The sequence below is a fragment of the Schistocerca gregaria genome, chromosome 6 (assembly GCF_023897955.1).
Source record: "Schistocerca gregaria isolate iqSchGreg1 chromosome 6, iqSchGreg1.2, whole genome shotgun sequence".
NCBI lineage: Eukaryota > Metazoa > Arthropoda > Insecta > Orthoptera > Acrididae > Schistocerca > Schistocerca gregaria.
In genome coordinates this window covers 533015228-533028644 of record NC_064925.1, presented here as the reverse complement: position 1 = coordinate 533028644, position 13417 = coordinate 533015228, and the positions used below count along the sequence as shown (strand labels likewise).

The following is a 13417-nucleotide window of genomic DNA, read 5'->3' as shown; positions in this document are numbered from 1 at the left end:
AGCCACCGTGAAGTACGTGAGCAGCTGATGCAGTAAGCTTTGCAGAAGAGACTCAGGCGCTGCGGTTTCTGGTGCTGAGCGTTGCCTCCCTGTCGGCAGCCGTGTCGGCGGGCCGCAGCCGGCTGCACCTTCTGGACCTGGGGAGCTGCAAGTCGCAGCAGGGGGACCTGCCGCCCTCTGCCCTCGCCAACGTCCTGCTGGCCATCATCAACGGCAACAGGCACCTGCCCTACAGGTAGGACACAGCACGCAGCGCCGTCGCAAGTACCTGCACCTATCTGTGGACATTGTCTCAGCAGATCATCAGTAGGGAAGCCGAGTGAAACCTACTGTACTTCGACGTGAACCAGGCTTCAATTTAAGTCACTAATCTACGTTTCGGGGGAAAGTTTTCTTATGAAATGAAAAGTTGATAACTTTTTCCTCAATTAATAAATTCTGAAACTTAGGTGAACACGTATCGGTGCCAAGCCCGTGCTAATCTTAACGCAGTCACTCACAATCCCTTTCACTCACGTTAGCAAGTTTTTGTTGTTGCATTTGCCGGAAACGTAATAGCTACAAAATTCTTATTGTTTTAGATCGATAATGCTCGCCAAATATTAAGTCTGTCGGTTCCAAATGCAGTCACAGTTTTTTAGCCACCAACCTGCTCCATACGCCACGCGGAATATATGTCTTTTTTCGTCACAAAATACACTTAAAAATTCCGAAATTTCTACACACACATCGTAATAATTATGCCGTCACTTTCCAACACTTTTGATGTATGAAACACTGCTAGATCCGGCAACTTATCATTTCCATCGTAACTACTACTGCACACGTCCGATCTCTTTCATGGCTAGGCTTCGACTCTTCTCTAGAATACTCTAAGTCTTCTCTACCAGCAGAAAAAAGGTGCGCGAAGAATACTGCTTTACCATTAGTTAGTTTACTCAACAGGCAATAGCAAAACAACACTCTCCCGCGTCAATCCGCGCTTTTTATCAATAACCAATCGCAAAATAGTAAACGTAACGACTACAGTTTTTGCCGACGTAATTATCTAATATGCTGAAGTTTTGCTTATGAATAATGTTATTTACTATCGTTATTTATACCTGAATTAACTATCTCTTTACCATAAACGTACTTTAGAAATCTATTCTACAAAAATCCGCTTTGTTCATATCCATACTCCTGCGACATGTTCCCACACTAAATTCTACTACACAACTCGTTAAACAATTATCTTCATATTAACATTAAACCACACTCTCGCATCATGCATACTGCTAAAACACATGCACAAAAAAACATAACACTTTATGAAAATACTAGAACAGTTTATGAAAAACATTCTATTACTTTAGTGCACTCTAGTGGACACAATAGAAACTAAATGAGTCCCCTATCCAATATTGTCCTCTACCGGCTGATACATGAACTACATGCGCGTCTAGTCTCGCGTCACTATCTGTCACTATCCAGTTCTGAGCTACATCTCCCACTTAACCGCCTCCAAGGCAGAATCGTTATACGGCGCTAGGCCTCAAGTGTTCACTGTATCTTTCTTGGCATAGTTTCTCACTCACACCGCCTCAAAACCAGAACTCAGCAGTCTCTTGGCCGTTTCGCATAGTCATCACTCGGCTGCGGTACACGAGAGAGAGGGCGAACAGACTTCACATGAATTGTCGGAAGTTGACGATGATGGCCAATACCACAATGGTGCGCAAAACTTTAAGACGAAAGTAACCTATGATTCATGGTGACTACCAACTAACATAGATCAATGAAACTTGGACCATAAGTAGCAAGTCGTACAGAACGGAACGGAAATAAATACACAATGAGACAGAGAGAGATGACGCTTTAACTCGGAGACAATAGTTGCACTGAAGTCACCGCTAGTCACGATGGTCCCAAGAACATTGGAAAAAGCGTGACATGGTAATAGAGTGTGTGGTCACCAGTGATGTCAGTGCATGTTCCCTTGCAGGCCACACGTTTCCTGTACCAGCGCGGTCCCTGAAAACATGGGGAAGGGGTAGATGTCACAACGTTGACACCTGAGTGTGCTGTGTTCAGAGAATTGGAGGTTAGTTCCCCAATGTAACAATATGCCTTCCCGCACCATAACACCTGTACTACAAAAAATTTGAAGTTCGATAATATTGCTCTTGGCTTCGTATGGAAATAGGTGGGAGAACGCAAAGAATTTAGGAACATTGTCGATCGTGATGGTTTTGCTGGTCCATCTACATCTACATCTACGTAATTACTCTGGTATTCACAATAAAGTGCATGGCATAGGGTTCCATGAACCACCATCATGCTGACTTTCTACCGTTCCACTCTCGAACAGCACGCGTGAAAAACGAGCACAACAATTTTTCCGTGCGAGCCCTGATTTCTCTTATTTTATCGTGATGATCGTTTCTCCCTATGTAGGTGGTTGCCAACAGAATGTTTTCGCAATCGTAGGAGAAAACTGGTATTGAAATTTCATGAGAAGATCCCGTCGCAACAAAAACGCCTTTGTTTTAATGGTTCAAATGGCTCTGAGCACTATGGGACTTAACATCTATGGTCATCAGTCCCCTAGAACTTAGAACTACTTAAACCTAACTAACCCAAGGACAGCACCAACACCCAGCCATCACGAGGCAGAGAAAGTCCCTGACCCCGCCGGGAATCGAACCCGGGAACCCGGGCGTGGGAAGCGAGAACGCTACCGCACGACCACGAGACGCGGGCTTTGTTTTAATGATTGCCACTCCAATTCACTTATCATGTCTGTGACACTATCTCCCCTATTTCGCGATAACACAAAACGAGCTGCCTTCTTTGTACTTTTTCGTTGTCATCCGTCAGTTCCTCCTGATGCGGATCCGACATTGCACAGCAGTACTCCAGAATAAGGCGGACAAGCCTTAAAGATTATAAAGCTCAGTGGGCAGCCAAACCGCAGGATTATCCACGAAATAAGATTTGTAGCGGTTATGGCTAGAATCAGACGATGACACATTTTGATACACTGCCTCATATGGTACATGTTTCTCTATAAATCTGGTATGTGAAGCTGTAGGGCCACCTTCACAGCGGGTTACAGCAGCGCGGAGGCATTCAAAGACGGCACCTTCTAAGTGTACTGCCAATGAATCGCAGTCTTTGGTTTGCTCCACCCACAATATTATCTATGGGATGGTTCCAATTTAGGTTATTTGTAATTGTAATCCCTAAGTATTTAGTTGAATTTACAGCCCTCAGATTTGTGTGACTTACCGCGAAATCGAAATTTAACTGATTTCTTTTATTACTCATGTGAATAACTTAGCACTTTTCTTTATTCAGGGCAAATTGCCACTTTTCTCACCATACGGATATCTTATCTAAATCAGTTTGCAAGTCGTTTTGATCATCTTATGACTTTACAAGATGGTAAATGACAGAATCATCTGCAAATAATCTAAGACGGCTACTCAGATTGTCTCCTATGTCGTTAATATAGATGAGTAACAATAGAGGGCCTATAACTCTTCCTTGGGGAACGCCGGACATTACATCTGTTTTATTCGATGACTTTCCGTCTATTAGTACGAACTGTGACCTTTCTGACAGGAAATCACGAATCCAATCGCCCAACTCAGGCGATACTCTGTAGGCAAGCAGTTTGATTAGAAGACGCTTGTGAGAAACGGTGTCGAAAGCCTTCTGGAAATGTAAAAATATGGAATCAATTTGACATGCTCTTTAGTGTGCGGAGGCATAGTGCTGCATGGCCACAGTGACCTCAATACCTTTGAACACGGTACAGTTACCATTCGACGTCATTGTGACACTGGACTCCTTCCCTGTGTGTTGTTTTTTTGGTCCATTCAGCCCTTACGTGATTTTTATGCGCGAACGCATCGAACAGCTCAGGAGGTGTGTCGCGTCCCAAGCGTAGGTTTTGCGAGGGATTGAGCGACACGGTTCGTAAACGGGAATTAGCCGGTTGACCTAATTGAGAGGGAGACTTTTGATCTGGCTAAGATGTTAAATTCCCTGGTGTGAAGGTACAAGGCTAGGATGTTGGTAGAAGTAAACTCGTATGGACGTTATAAAAGTTGTAATTTATTCATAAAGAATACAGATCACCCTAACTGCGTAGTGATTGTACCTACAGAATAGCCAAGCCCATTACAGAGACGGTGACTGACTTCCACCGTTCTGGCTGCCTGATAGAACTTTCCAGCACTTTGCTGCCCACACCAGCACCCTACGTCAGAGTCCCGCGGTCGCTGCCTAAACGCTCATCGGCGACTATCTCCAACTGTCTGCCTGCAGCCCGCCCTCAGCCCAAGTCGGCTGCTACTCACGCTGACTACCGTCGCTGCCTAAACCCGAGAGAGAGAGAGATCCCCGGAGCGGCGTGCCTCCGAGTTTTGTTAGCTCTTCCCCTTCGACCCCGCCAGCGCTTGGCATGACGTAGCGTCGAGTGCAACTTTTCCTTATTAGGGATTGTCTTAGTATTAACTTCAGTACTTTTCTTCAGAAGCTGGGTGGAGGGGTAGAGGGGCCTCTCCCTATATAGTCACGCACTGCGTCCTGAGCCCTTCATTGGCTCCTCATGACGTAGTGCGGTCCCCACCTAGGGCCCTCTTTCTTTCTCTCTCCGCTCCCAGACTTCTCCCTCTAGCCAAGAGTGTTGATACTGCAAGTTATTGCTTATTAAGGGACCTGCCCAGAGCGCCCTGTTTATCTTAATAGCTGAGTCTGCTTCCTTGCTTATCACGAGCAGCTGCCTGGCCGCTTGGACCGCCGCCTCGGCTATCTGGCTGCGTCGTTATCTTTTGTGACCCCTCTGACACGCCTGGCGTCCCCTGTTAACTCTATCTCCCCGTATGATTTCTGGTGTATCGTCTGAGAACAACTGCATTTAGACTTGGCTTTTCTGCGTTTACAACACCTCCCCCGCCAGGGAAATTGGCGTTACTCCTCAGAGTAGCGTCAATTGTGACTCTTTTATTTTTTTTCCATTACATGCTTTACGGATTTGTGGATTACATTAGCATCTGATATGTTATATTTTTCATTTTCATTTAGTAAAGTCAAATTCATTAAACACACAATAATACAATTACATTATACATGCCTAACATTCAGTTATGTCAAAAGCATTTGCATTAAAATCAAAAGACACTTTCATTGATACATACATTCACATTTCCATTACATATTTCAAATACAGTTACATTTCAATTACACATTTCAAATACAGTTATTTAACGTCTGTTTCTGAAAGCGACCGTATCACCTTGGTCTTTTCCACATCTTTCATAAATTTCTATCTCTTCAGTTTCTTTATTACTGTGTCTTCTAGCTGAACTAGTCTCTGGGTATTGGTTCACTATGGTATTTCTTATACATACTTTTCCACAACAATCACTGTCTTCAAAATATTTCCATATACTTTTAAAACAGTCTTTACAACATTTACAGTTTTTACAACAGCATGTTTTTATGATTAGAATAACTATTGATATGGCTACATACGTAGTTATGGAGTAATGTGTGAAGTACCTGGAGTACTTCATTTCCTCCTCTTGTCTCTCTACCATCTTCTGGACATCATCCAGTCTTTTTCCTGCGACTTTCAAGTCGTCTAACTGTGTTATTAACTGGTCCAATGGCAAATCTAATGCTAACGTTGAGACATTCCTTTTTTCCTTGTTTACCACGCAACAATCGAATTCTATATTGATCTGCGGAACTATGTCTTTCTTCGTCACATTACTCTGAATCACTCTATCTGTTTGTATGAACACTCTAGTGCCATACCCCTCACATTTACTGTAAAAACTAATTTTTCCTACCCCTTTTATTACTAGGTCCTTTGGTGGTTCCCTTCCACACAATACTGTTAAGCCTTCTTCCTTCGGTGCTACATATAGCCATTCGTTACTGTTTAGATGAGTCCAAAGGCTCTGATTCAGTGCGACTATTTTTCGCACACAATCTTCCGGAATTTCTCTTACCGGTTCCAACAATTTGGCTTCGCACTCTTCGTGGTCGAATGTTGACAGCAAGGCGAATGCTTGTTTGCACAGTCTCCTATTTTTACTTAGCTCCTTGCATTTTAGTTCCTCCGCAGAAAGTTTCGCGTACTGCCTTTTGGATTCATCTATTAGTAATAATTCTTTCTCTGGCTGTATGTACACATATTTACCTTTCATGTTTGGAATTTCTTTTGGTAGTGGGAGTACTCTATACAAATTGAAATTGTTATTATTTATTAATGGGATATTAATTACATATCCTAGTATGCTACCCGAGATGAAAACATCTAAATCAATTATTCTTAACAATAGATAACCTGAGGACTCCGTAAGAGGAACAGGAAACTTTACATCTTTTAGTTCTTCCCGTATTAAACTTAGGTATTTTACAATTTGGACTGGATTAATTATATGAGGCTGTAGTATTCCCTTCTGAGCATTTACAATGGCATTTATCATTTGTTCGTATTCCTCTTCGATCTGACCAAACACTGCCGATAGTTGTAATACTTGCTCTGTTACTGTGGCGAAGGACGCTACACGTTTAAACCCTATATCGGTTTCCTTCACGTATTCCTTCATGAATCGTTCTAGTCTTTGCATACCTGTCTTCAGAACGTGCTCATTTGACTCTAGTTTATGTACCGTCCTGTTTACTCCCGCCAATGTGGCTCTTACCACTGCCACCTGTTCCTTTGTTAGCCTCAACAACCCTTCTGAGTTTTTCTCCATAGCGTCTACTCTTTCCTTATTGTATGCTGCATCTGCTTCGTCCAACGTCCCGAACAGTATTTTACTTACCTGCCCGACGAAGTTGAATACTCCTCTCTTCCTTCTGGGCTCGTGTTTCGTTAGCTGCTGTACTAAAAGTTGCAATCCTGTGATTTTTTCCACATGATGGGTTACTTGTTGGTCTAGTACCCTGCATTCTATTAATCCTACATTTAATTGTGTTAGTGTTTCTCGGCACCTTTGTACCGCTGCCCTACCATACCTCTCTGCATTCTGAAACCTTTCTGTTATTATATCTAGATTTACGTATGTGACTATTCTCCAGGTGGTACTGTATATTTCTACCTGTCCTCTATTATCGTAATATAGTCCTGATGAACTCGGAAATGGCGTCACTTGGTACTCATTTGTTGCATGCTCTGATGCAGTGATGTAGTATGCTGTTATCACTATGACGAATTTTACGACCTGCCACTTGAGTGCCATACCTGAAATTTAAAAGAATTGTTTCAGCCTGTTGGCATGTACTTTTGTTTCCTTATTTCTTTTAACTTTTATTACTACGTTAGGACCTTCCACTTTTACTACTTCAAATGGACCTCTCCATTGTGAATCTAATTTCCGAGATCTACCCCGTCTCACCGACTCATCGTGCAGTAATACTTTATCTCCTACCTTGAAGATTTTTGGATTTTGTTTCATGTCATACTGTTCCTTACTGATTTTCTTACCTCTTATAATAGAGTCTCTGGCCACTCTGTGGGCTTCCTGCATTCTCGCTCTTAGTTTATTTACATACATTTCACAACTGTAACTTACCTGCTGTGTTTCTTGCTGCAGTACTCCTGGTATGTTAACCTTTCTTCCGTATAGTAATTCAAATGGTGTGTATCCTGTGCTGCTGTGTGGTGTAGTGTAGAACACAAAAATTGCATACGGTACCTATTTGTCCCAAGAACTTTGATCTCCTGTTACAAAATGTCTGAGATACTCTACAATAGTTCTATGACTTCTTTCTAGTGCACCATTTGATTCAGGGTGGTACGCTGTAGTATTTATACGCTTTACCTTCAACAATTTACATACACTTTTAAATACATCACTCAGAAAGTTAGACCCTTGATCTGTTAATAATACTGATGGAATTCCATACCTTAATACTACGTTTTCCACAAATGCCTCAGCTACTGTTTCGGCATCTTGTTTGTCAATTGGGATTGCTAAGGTAAATTTACTCAGATCGTCTTGGAATGTTAACATGTACCTTTTTCTTGTATTAGATACATCTAGTGGACCCACTACATCCATCGCACACTTTCCGAATACTGTTTCTGCTGTGTCTGTAATTTCTAAGGGAATCCTAGTTTTCATTTGCGTGTTTTTATTCTTTTGACACGATGGGCATTTCCTAATGTAATTTTCAATGTCACGCTTCATTCCGCGCCACTGCTTGTATGCTTTAATTCTTTCGAGTGTCCTGTGCATTCCTTGGTGACCTCCCAAGGGATTGTCATGCATTTTCTTTAGTATATTTTCTTTTTCTTCGGGACTAATTTCCTCACCACTATCCGTTTCCTGTTCTATTTCACTCGACACTGGTGCTTGCCGCACGTTTACGGAACTTTCTTCCCCATTTGCTTTTGCTGCCGAGATCTCTGTCTCCACCTTCTGCTTCGCATCTATCTCTTCCTTCCCTTCATGCCTTATTCTACTCAGCGCATCCGCATTACTATTTAACTTTCCTGGCTTGTATATTACTTCATAATCATACTCCTCGAGTTTCAGTCTCCACTTCAGGAGTCTCGAACTCGGATCATTGACACTAAATATCCACGTTAGTGGCTTATGGTCTGTCACTACAGTGAACTTTCTGCCATATACATATGGTCTGAACTGTTTTACTGCGTAAACTATAGCCAACAACTCTTTTTCCGTTGTGCTATAATTTAGTTCTGCTTTGTTCAATGCTCTGGATGCATATGCGATGGGCAAGTCTTCGCCAATCTTCTTACCTTGCGATAACACTGCACCCAAGGCTGCGTTACTCGCATCCGTTGTAATGATGAACGGTTTCGTAAAGTCAGGGTACTGAAGTAACGGAGGGTTTATTAATTTCTCTTTTAGTTCTTCGAACGCATTGTTCTGACGTTCGCTCCATCGGTACTCCACTCCCTTTTTTAAGAGCTCATGGAGAGGTTTCGCAATGTTGCTGAAGTTAGCATTGAAACGGCGGTAGTAACCTATCAATCCGAGAAACCCTTTTAGTTCCTTAGTTGTCTTTGGCTGTGGGAAGAACTTCACCTTCTCCACCTTCACCATATCTGGTGATATTCCTTTGTCAGTGATGCAATGACCTAGGAAGATTACTTCCTTCCTCAGGAATTCACACTTGTCTGGTTGCAGCTTCAAATTGTGCTCTCGCAACCTGTCAAATATTTCCCGGAGCTTTTCGTTATGCTCCTGCAGGTTTTTCCCGTAGCATACTATGTCGTCTAGATATACAAAGCATTTCACTCCTTGTAAACCTGCCAAGACTGTATTCATCAGTCTCTGAAAACATCCTGGGGCTCCCTTCAGTCCCATCGGCATTCGTTTGTATTCGTAATGCTGATAGTTTGAGCTAAATGCCGTTTTCTCTCTGTCCTTCTCGTCCGTCAATATTTGATGGTACCCGCTTGCGAGGTCAAGCGTCGAGAAGTACTTAGCTTGCCCTAACTGATCCAGTATCTCGGAGATATTCGGTAGTGGAAATGCATCGCCTACAGTGATATCATTTAATCGTCTGTAGTCCACTACGATTCTCCATTTCTGTTTGCCACTAGCGTCTAGCTTCTTTGGAACTAACAGGAACGGTGCGTTCCAAGCGCTCTTACTCTCGACAATTATGTCATCTCTTAGCATCTGCTCTATTTGCTCCCTTAGCACTTCCTTTTGCGCTTCCGGGATCCTGTACGGTCTAGCGTTTACTACCTTTCCCGCGTGTTCCGGTGCAATCGGTATTCTGTGCTTCACTGCGGAAGTATAGGACAGGTTGTCTCCTGGTAGATGAAATACATCTCCGTATTCCGCGCAAACCTCTGCTAGAGCGCTTTTCTCTTCAGCGTTCAAATGATCCATTCTTAATTGCCTTCGCAACACACTAGTACGACTTTCTGTCTTTCCTATGACATTAGTACAACATTTTACTTCGCGTATTTTCCCAACTTTTTCTAATTCTTCCGTCATTAACCTGACGTTTCCTAACTGCACTCTGTCTTCTGACAAGTTTAATGCACTTACTATGCATTTCCCGTCTCGCACTTTTACTAACGCTTCAGGTACATGTACCCCTTGTGCAATCTCCTGCCTAGGAATAATCATTTCCTTTTCGATTCCCCTTTTTACATTTCCTTCCACCTTTAATAACATTATTTTTTCCTCTCGGGGCCCTATTTCCCCGCCTACTTCTGAATCTTGTTCGTTCTCATGTCCCTTTGGCTCTTCCTCTACTACTAAGGGTATATCTCGCCCTTTTAGTCTCACTATTTTACCTGCATAGTCTAACTTAACTCTATGCTCTGTCAAGAAATTTCTGCCTATCAGTCCGTCGTACGGAATATCTAATCCTCTCCCGTACACGTGAAATTTTTGCCCTACTTGCTCAGAACCGTCCACACTTAAGTGTAACTGTACCGTACCTATTGTGCTAACGGCCTCACTGGTTACACCTTTTAGCCGAAGCCTTTCCGCTTCATTAATTGCAAGTGTACTATTTATCGGAATACTCGTTCTCTTGAGCAGACACAACTGTGCTCCAGTGTCTATTAGCAACTTCAAATATCTTTTTAATTCTGTGCAGTATAAAACCAAAACGTCATTTTCTGTTGCACAGTCGATTACCCTAACTGAGGGATTACCTATCGCAACAAGGCCCGACTGTGCGGCCTTGCCGCCTCTTAGTTTCCCTGCACCACTTTACCGGTTTTGCTCGATACTGGCACCCTGCCTTTTCTCCATGCGTGCCAGGGCCCTGCGTGACAATCTTTCGCGTAATGTCGCGGCCGCTTACACTTGAAACAAGCAACGTCTTTTACCCTCGTACACGGAACTCCACAGTTCCCTGGTAGATTACATTGTGGGCACCTCCACTCTCGTAACCCTCCATCAGCTTCCCTATGATTTCCTCTAAAGTCTCTTGTATCTATCGGCTGGATTTTTCTTAATCTTACCCGGCATTCCGCGTCTGTATGTCCTGGCTTGTCGCACCTGTAACAAAAATTCGTAAACTCTTTGCCCGTCATTATCCGTACTCTTCCCTCTGGCCTATTCTTTCTACACTTTCTTGCCATGTGCCCTCTCAATCCACAATTGAAACATTTCAAATCTCTAATATCTCTGCTATTCTTCACCGTTTCCTTTCCCCGGTTGAAAGTTACTCTTGGGGCTAGTCCCCGCTCTTTCATTGACAGTATTGCACTTTCTTCTTGCAATGCTAGTTCCACGGCCGCTGCTAGCGTGATTTCATCGCCTCTACTTCTTACTATCGTCTGTATTCTATCATTGCTTAACCCTTGTATAAAGCATGCTCTTCCTAGTGAATCAACCAGTTCTATTGCGCCCTTTAAGTTCTCCCTAGCCGTAACTCTGCTTACTGCTTCCCTGAAATCCCTTTGCATTTCATCTATTCGGCTTGCCCATGTCGCAATTGGCTCTCCTTGTCCCTGTCTCGATTGAAATATCTTGCACGCGTAGTAGTCAATGGTACGCTTACTCGCATAATTTTACTCTAGAACATGTTTTACTTCCTGCCATGCCCCGTGCGTTCCCTTACTTGCAGCCTCGATCTGGCCTCTCCGGTTATTTTGGCTTTAACAAACTTCAGTAACGTTTCGTGTTCCTCCGGTTTCACAAGTTCAAATGCAGCGTCTACATTTTCAATAAACTCCCTAAGATCTCTCTTATTTCCTTCGAACACTTTTGGAACTATACACAAGGCTTCTTTCACTGATATCTTACCGCTACTGGAGGATGACGGAACTTCGTTAGTTTGGGCCATCTTACCAACTTAACTATGTTAGCACTTTACAATACAAGATACAAAATTCTTAATATAATTTTATATGTACCGCTTCTCTTGTGGTGCGCCGTCTGTTCCGCTGATCCGCGTTGTCCCGCGTTGTGCCGCGCTGCTCCGCGCTGTCTCTGTGCTCTCTATGCCCGCGCTGTTCCGCGCTGCCGCGATGCGTCGGCCGCCGCTCTGCTGGGCTGTGCCGACCCCGTCGCTCGCCTCGGCTGCCGCTGCTACGGCTGCTGCCGCTGCTCGGCCCGGACCCCCGGTCTCGAACGCTGGCTGCTTAGGCACCTCTGTGCCTCGTCGCTCCGCGTCGTGCTGCCGCTATCCTGCGTTGCCCTGCACCCGCGAGGACTACTTCTCTGGACTCTGTCGTAGTGGGGCTACTAATGCTGAAAGTTGCGAGTCGCCACAACTTCCTGCTAATTGCCACAGTCGCTGTAGCAAAATGTACTGGCTCCTATCTCCTTTTTGCCTATATGCCTTTGTGGTACCCCACACCTGGCACCAAAACTTTTATTTATGTCGCGTCCCAAGCGTGGGTTTTGCGAGGGATTGAGCGACACGGTTCGTAAACGGGAATTAGCCGGTTGACCTAATTGAGAGGGAGACTTTTAATCTGGCTAAGATGTTAAATTCCCTGGTGTGAAGGTACAAGGCTAGGATGTTGGTAGAAGTAAAATCGTATGGACGTTATAAAAGTTCTAATTTATTCATAAAGAATACAGATCACCCTAACTGCGTAGTGATTGTACCTACAGAATAGCCAAGCCCATTACAGAGACGGTGACTGACTTCCACCGTTCTGGCTGCCTGATAGAACTTTCCAGCACTTTGCTGCCCACACTAGCACCCTACGCCAGAGTCCCGCGGTCGCTGCCTAAACGCTCATCGGCGACTATCTCCAACTGTCTGCCTGCAGCCCGCCCTCAGCCCAAGTCGGCTGCTACTCACGCTGACTACCGTCGCTGCCTAAACCCGAGAGAGAGAGAGATCCCCGGAGCGGCGTGCCTCCGAGTTTTGTTAGCTCTTCCCCTTCGACCCCGCCAGCGCTTGGCATGACGTAGCGTCGAGTGCAACTTTTCCTTATTAGGGATTGTCTTAGTATTAACTTCAGTACTTTTCTTCAGAAGCTGGGTGGAGGGGTAGAGGGGCCTCTCCCTATATGGTCACGCACTGCGTCCTGAGCCCTTCATTGGCTCCTCATGACGTAGTGCGGTCCCCACCTAGGGCCCTCTTTCTTTCTCTCTCCGCTCCCAGACTTCTCCCTCTAGCCAAGAGTGTTGATACTGCAAAATATTGCTTATTAAGGGACCTGCCCAGAGCGCCCTGTTTATCTTAATAGCTGAGTCTGCTTCCTTGCTTATCACGCGCAGCTGCCTGGCCGCTTGGACCGCCGCCTCGGCTATCTGGCTGCGTCGTTATCTTTTGTGACCCCTCTGACACGCCTGGTGTCCCCTGTTAACTCTATCTCCCCGTATGATTTCTGGTGTATCGTCTGAGAACAACTGCATTTAGACTTGGCTTTTCTGCGGTTACAACAGGTGGACGTTTTGGAGCGAGAGGATGTTCGGCGATGGGATTGATCTATCCGTTCTCCCAACCTAAA

At 44.3% G+C, this 13417-nt stretch overlaps 1 protein-coding gene across 1 annotated transcript in view; it reads left to right on the top strand.

Moving 5' to 3' along the window:
* The window catches only part of LOC126278929 (uncharacterized), a gene marked incomplete at its 5' end in the record, with an annotated part of 247925 nt that overhangs the window by 122864 nt on the left and 111644 nt on the right, over positions 1-13417 (top strand). Inside the window, one exon of the mRNA XM_049979206.1 lies at positions 100-235. Within this exon, the coding sequence (XP_049835163.1) occupies positions 100-235 (136 nt within the window). The remainder of the gene's footprint in view (positions 1-99; positions 236-13417) is intronic.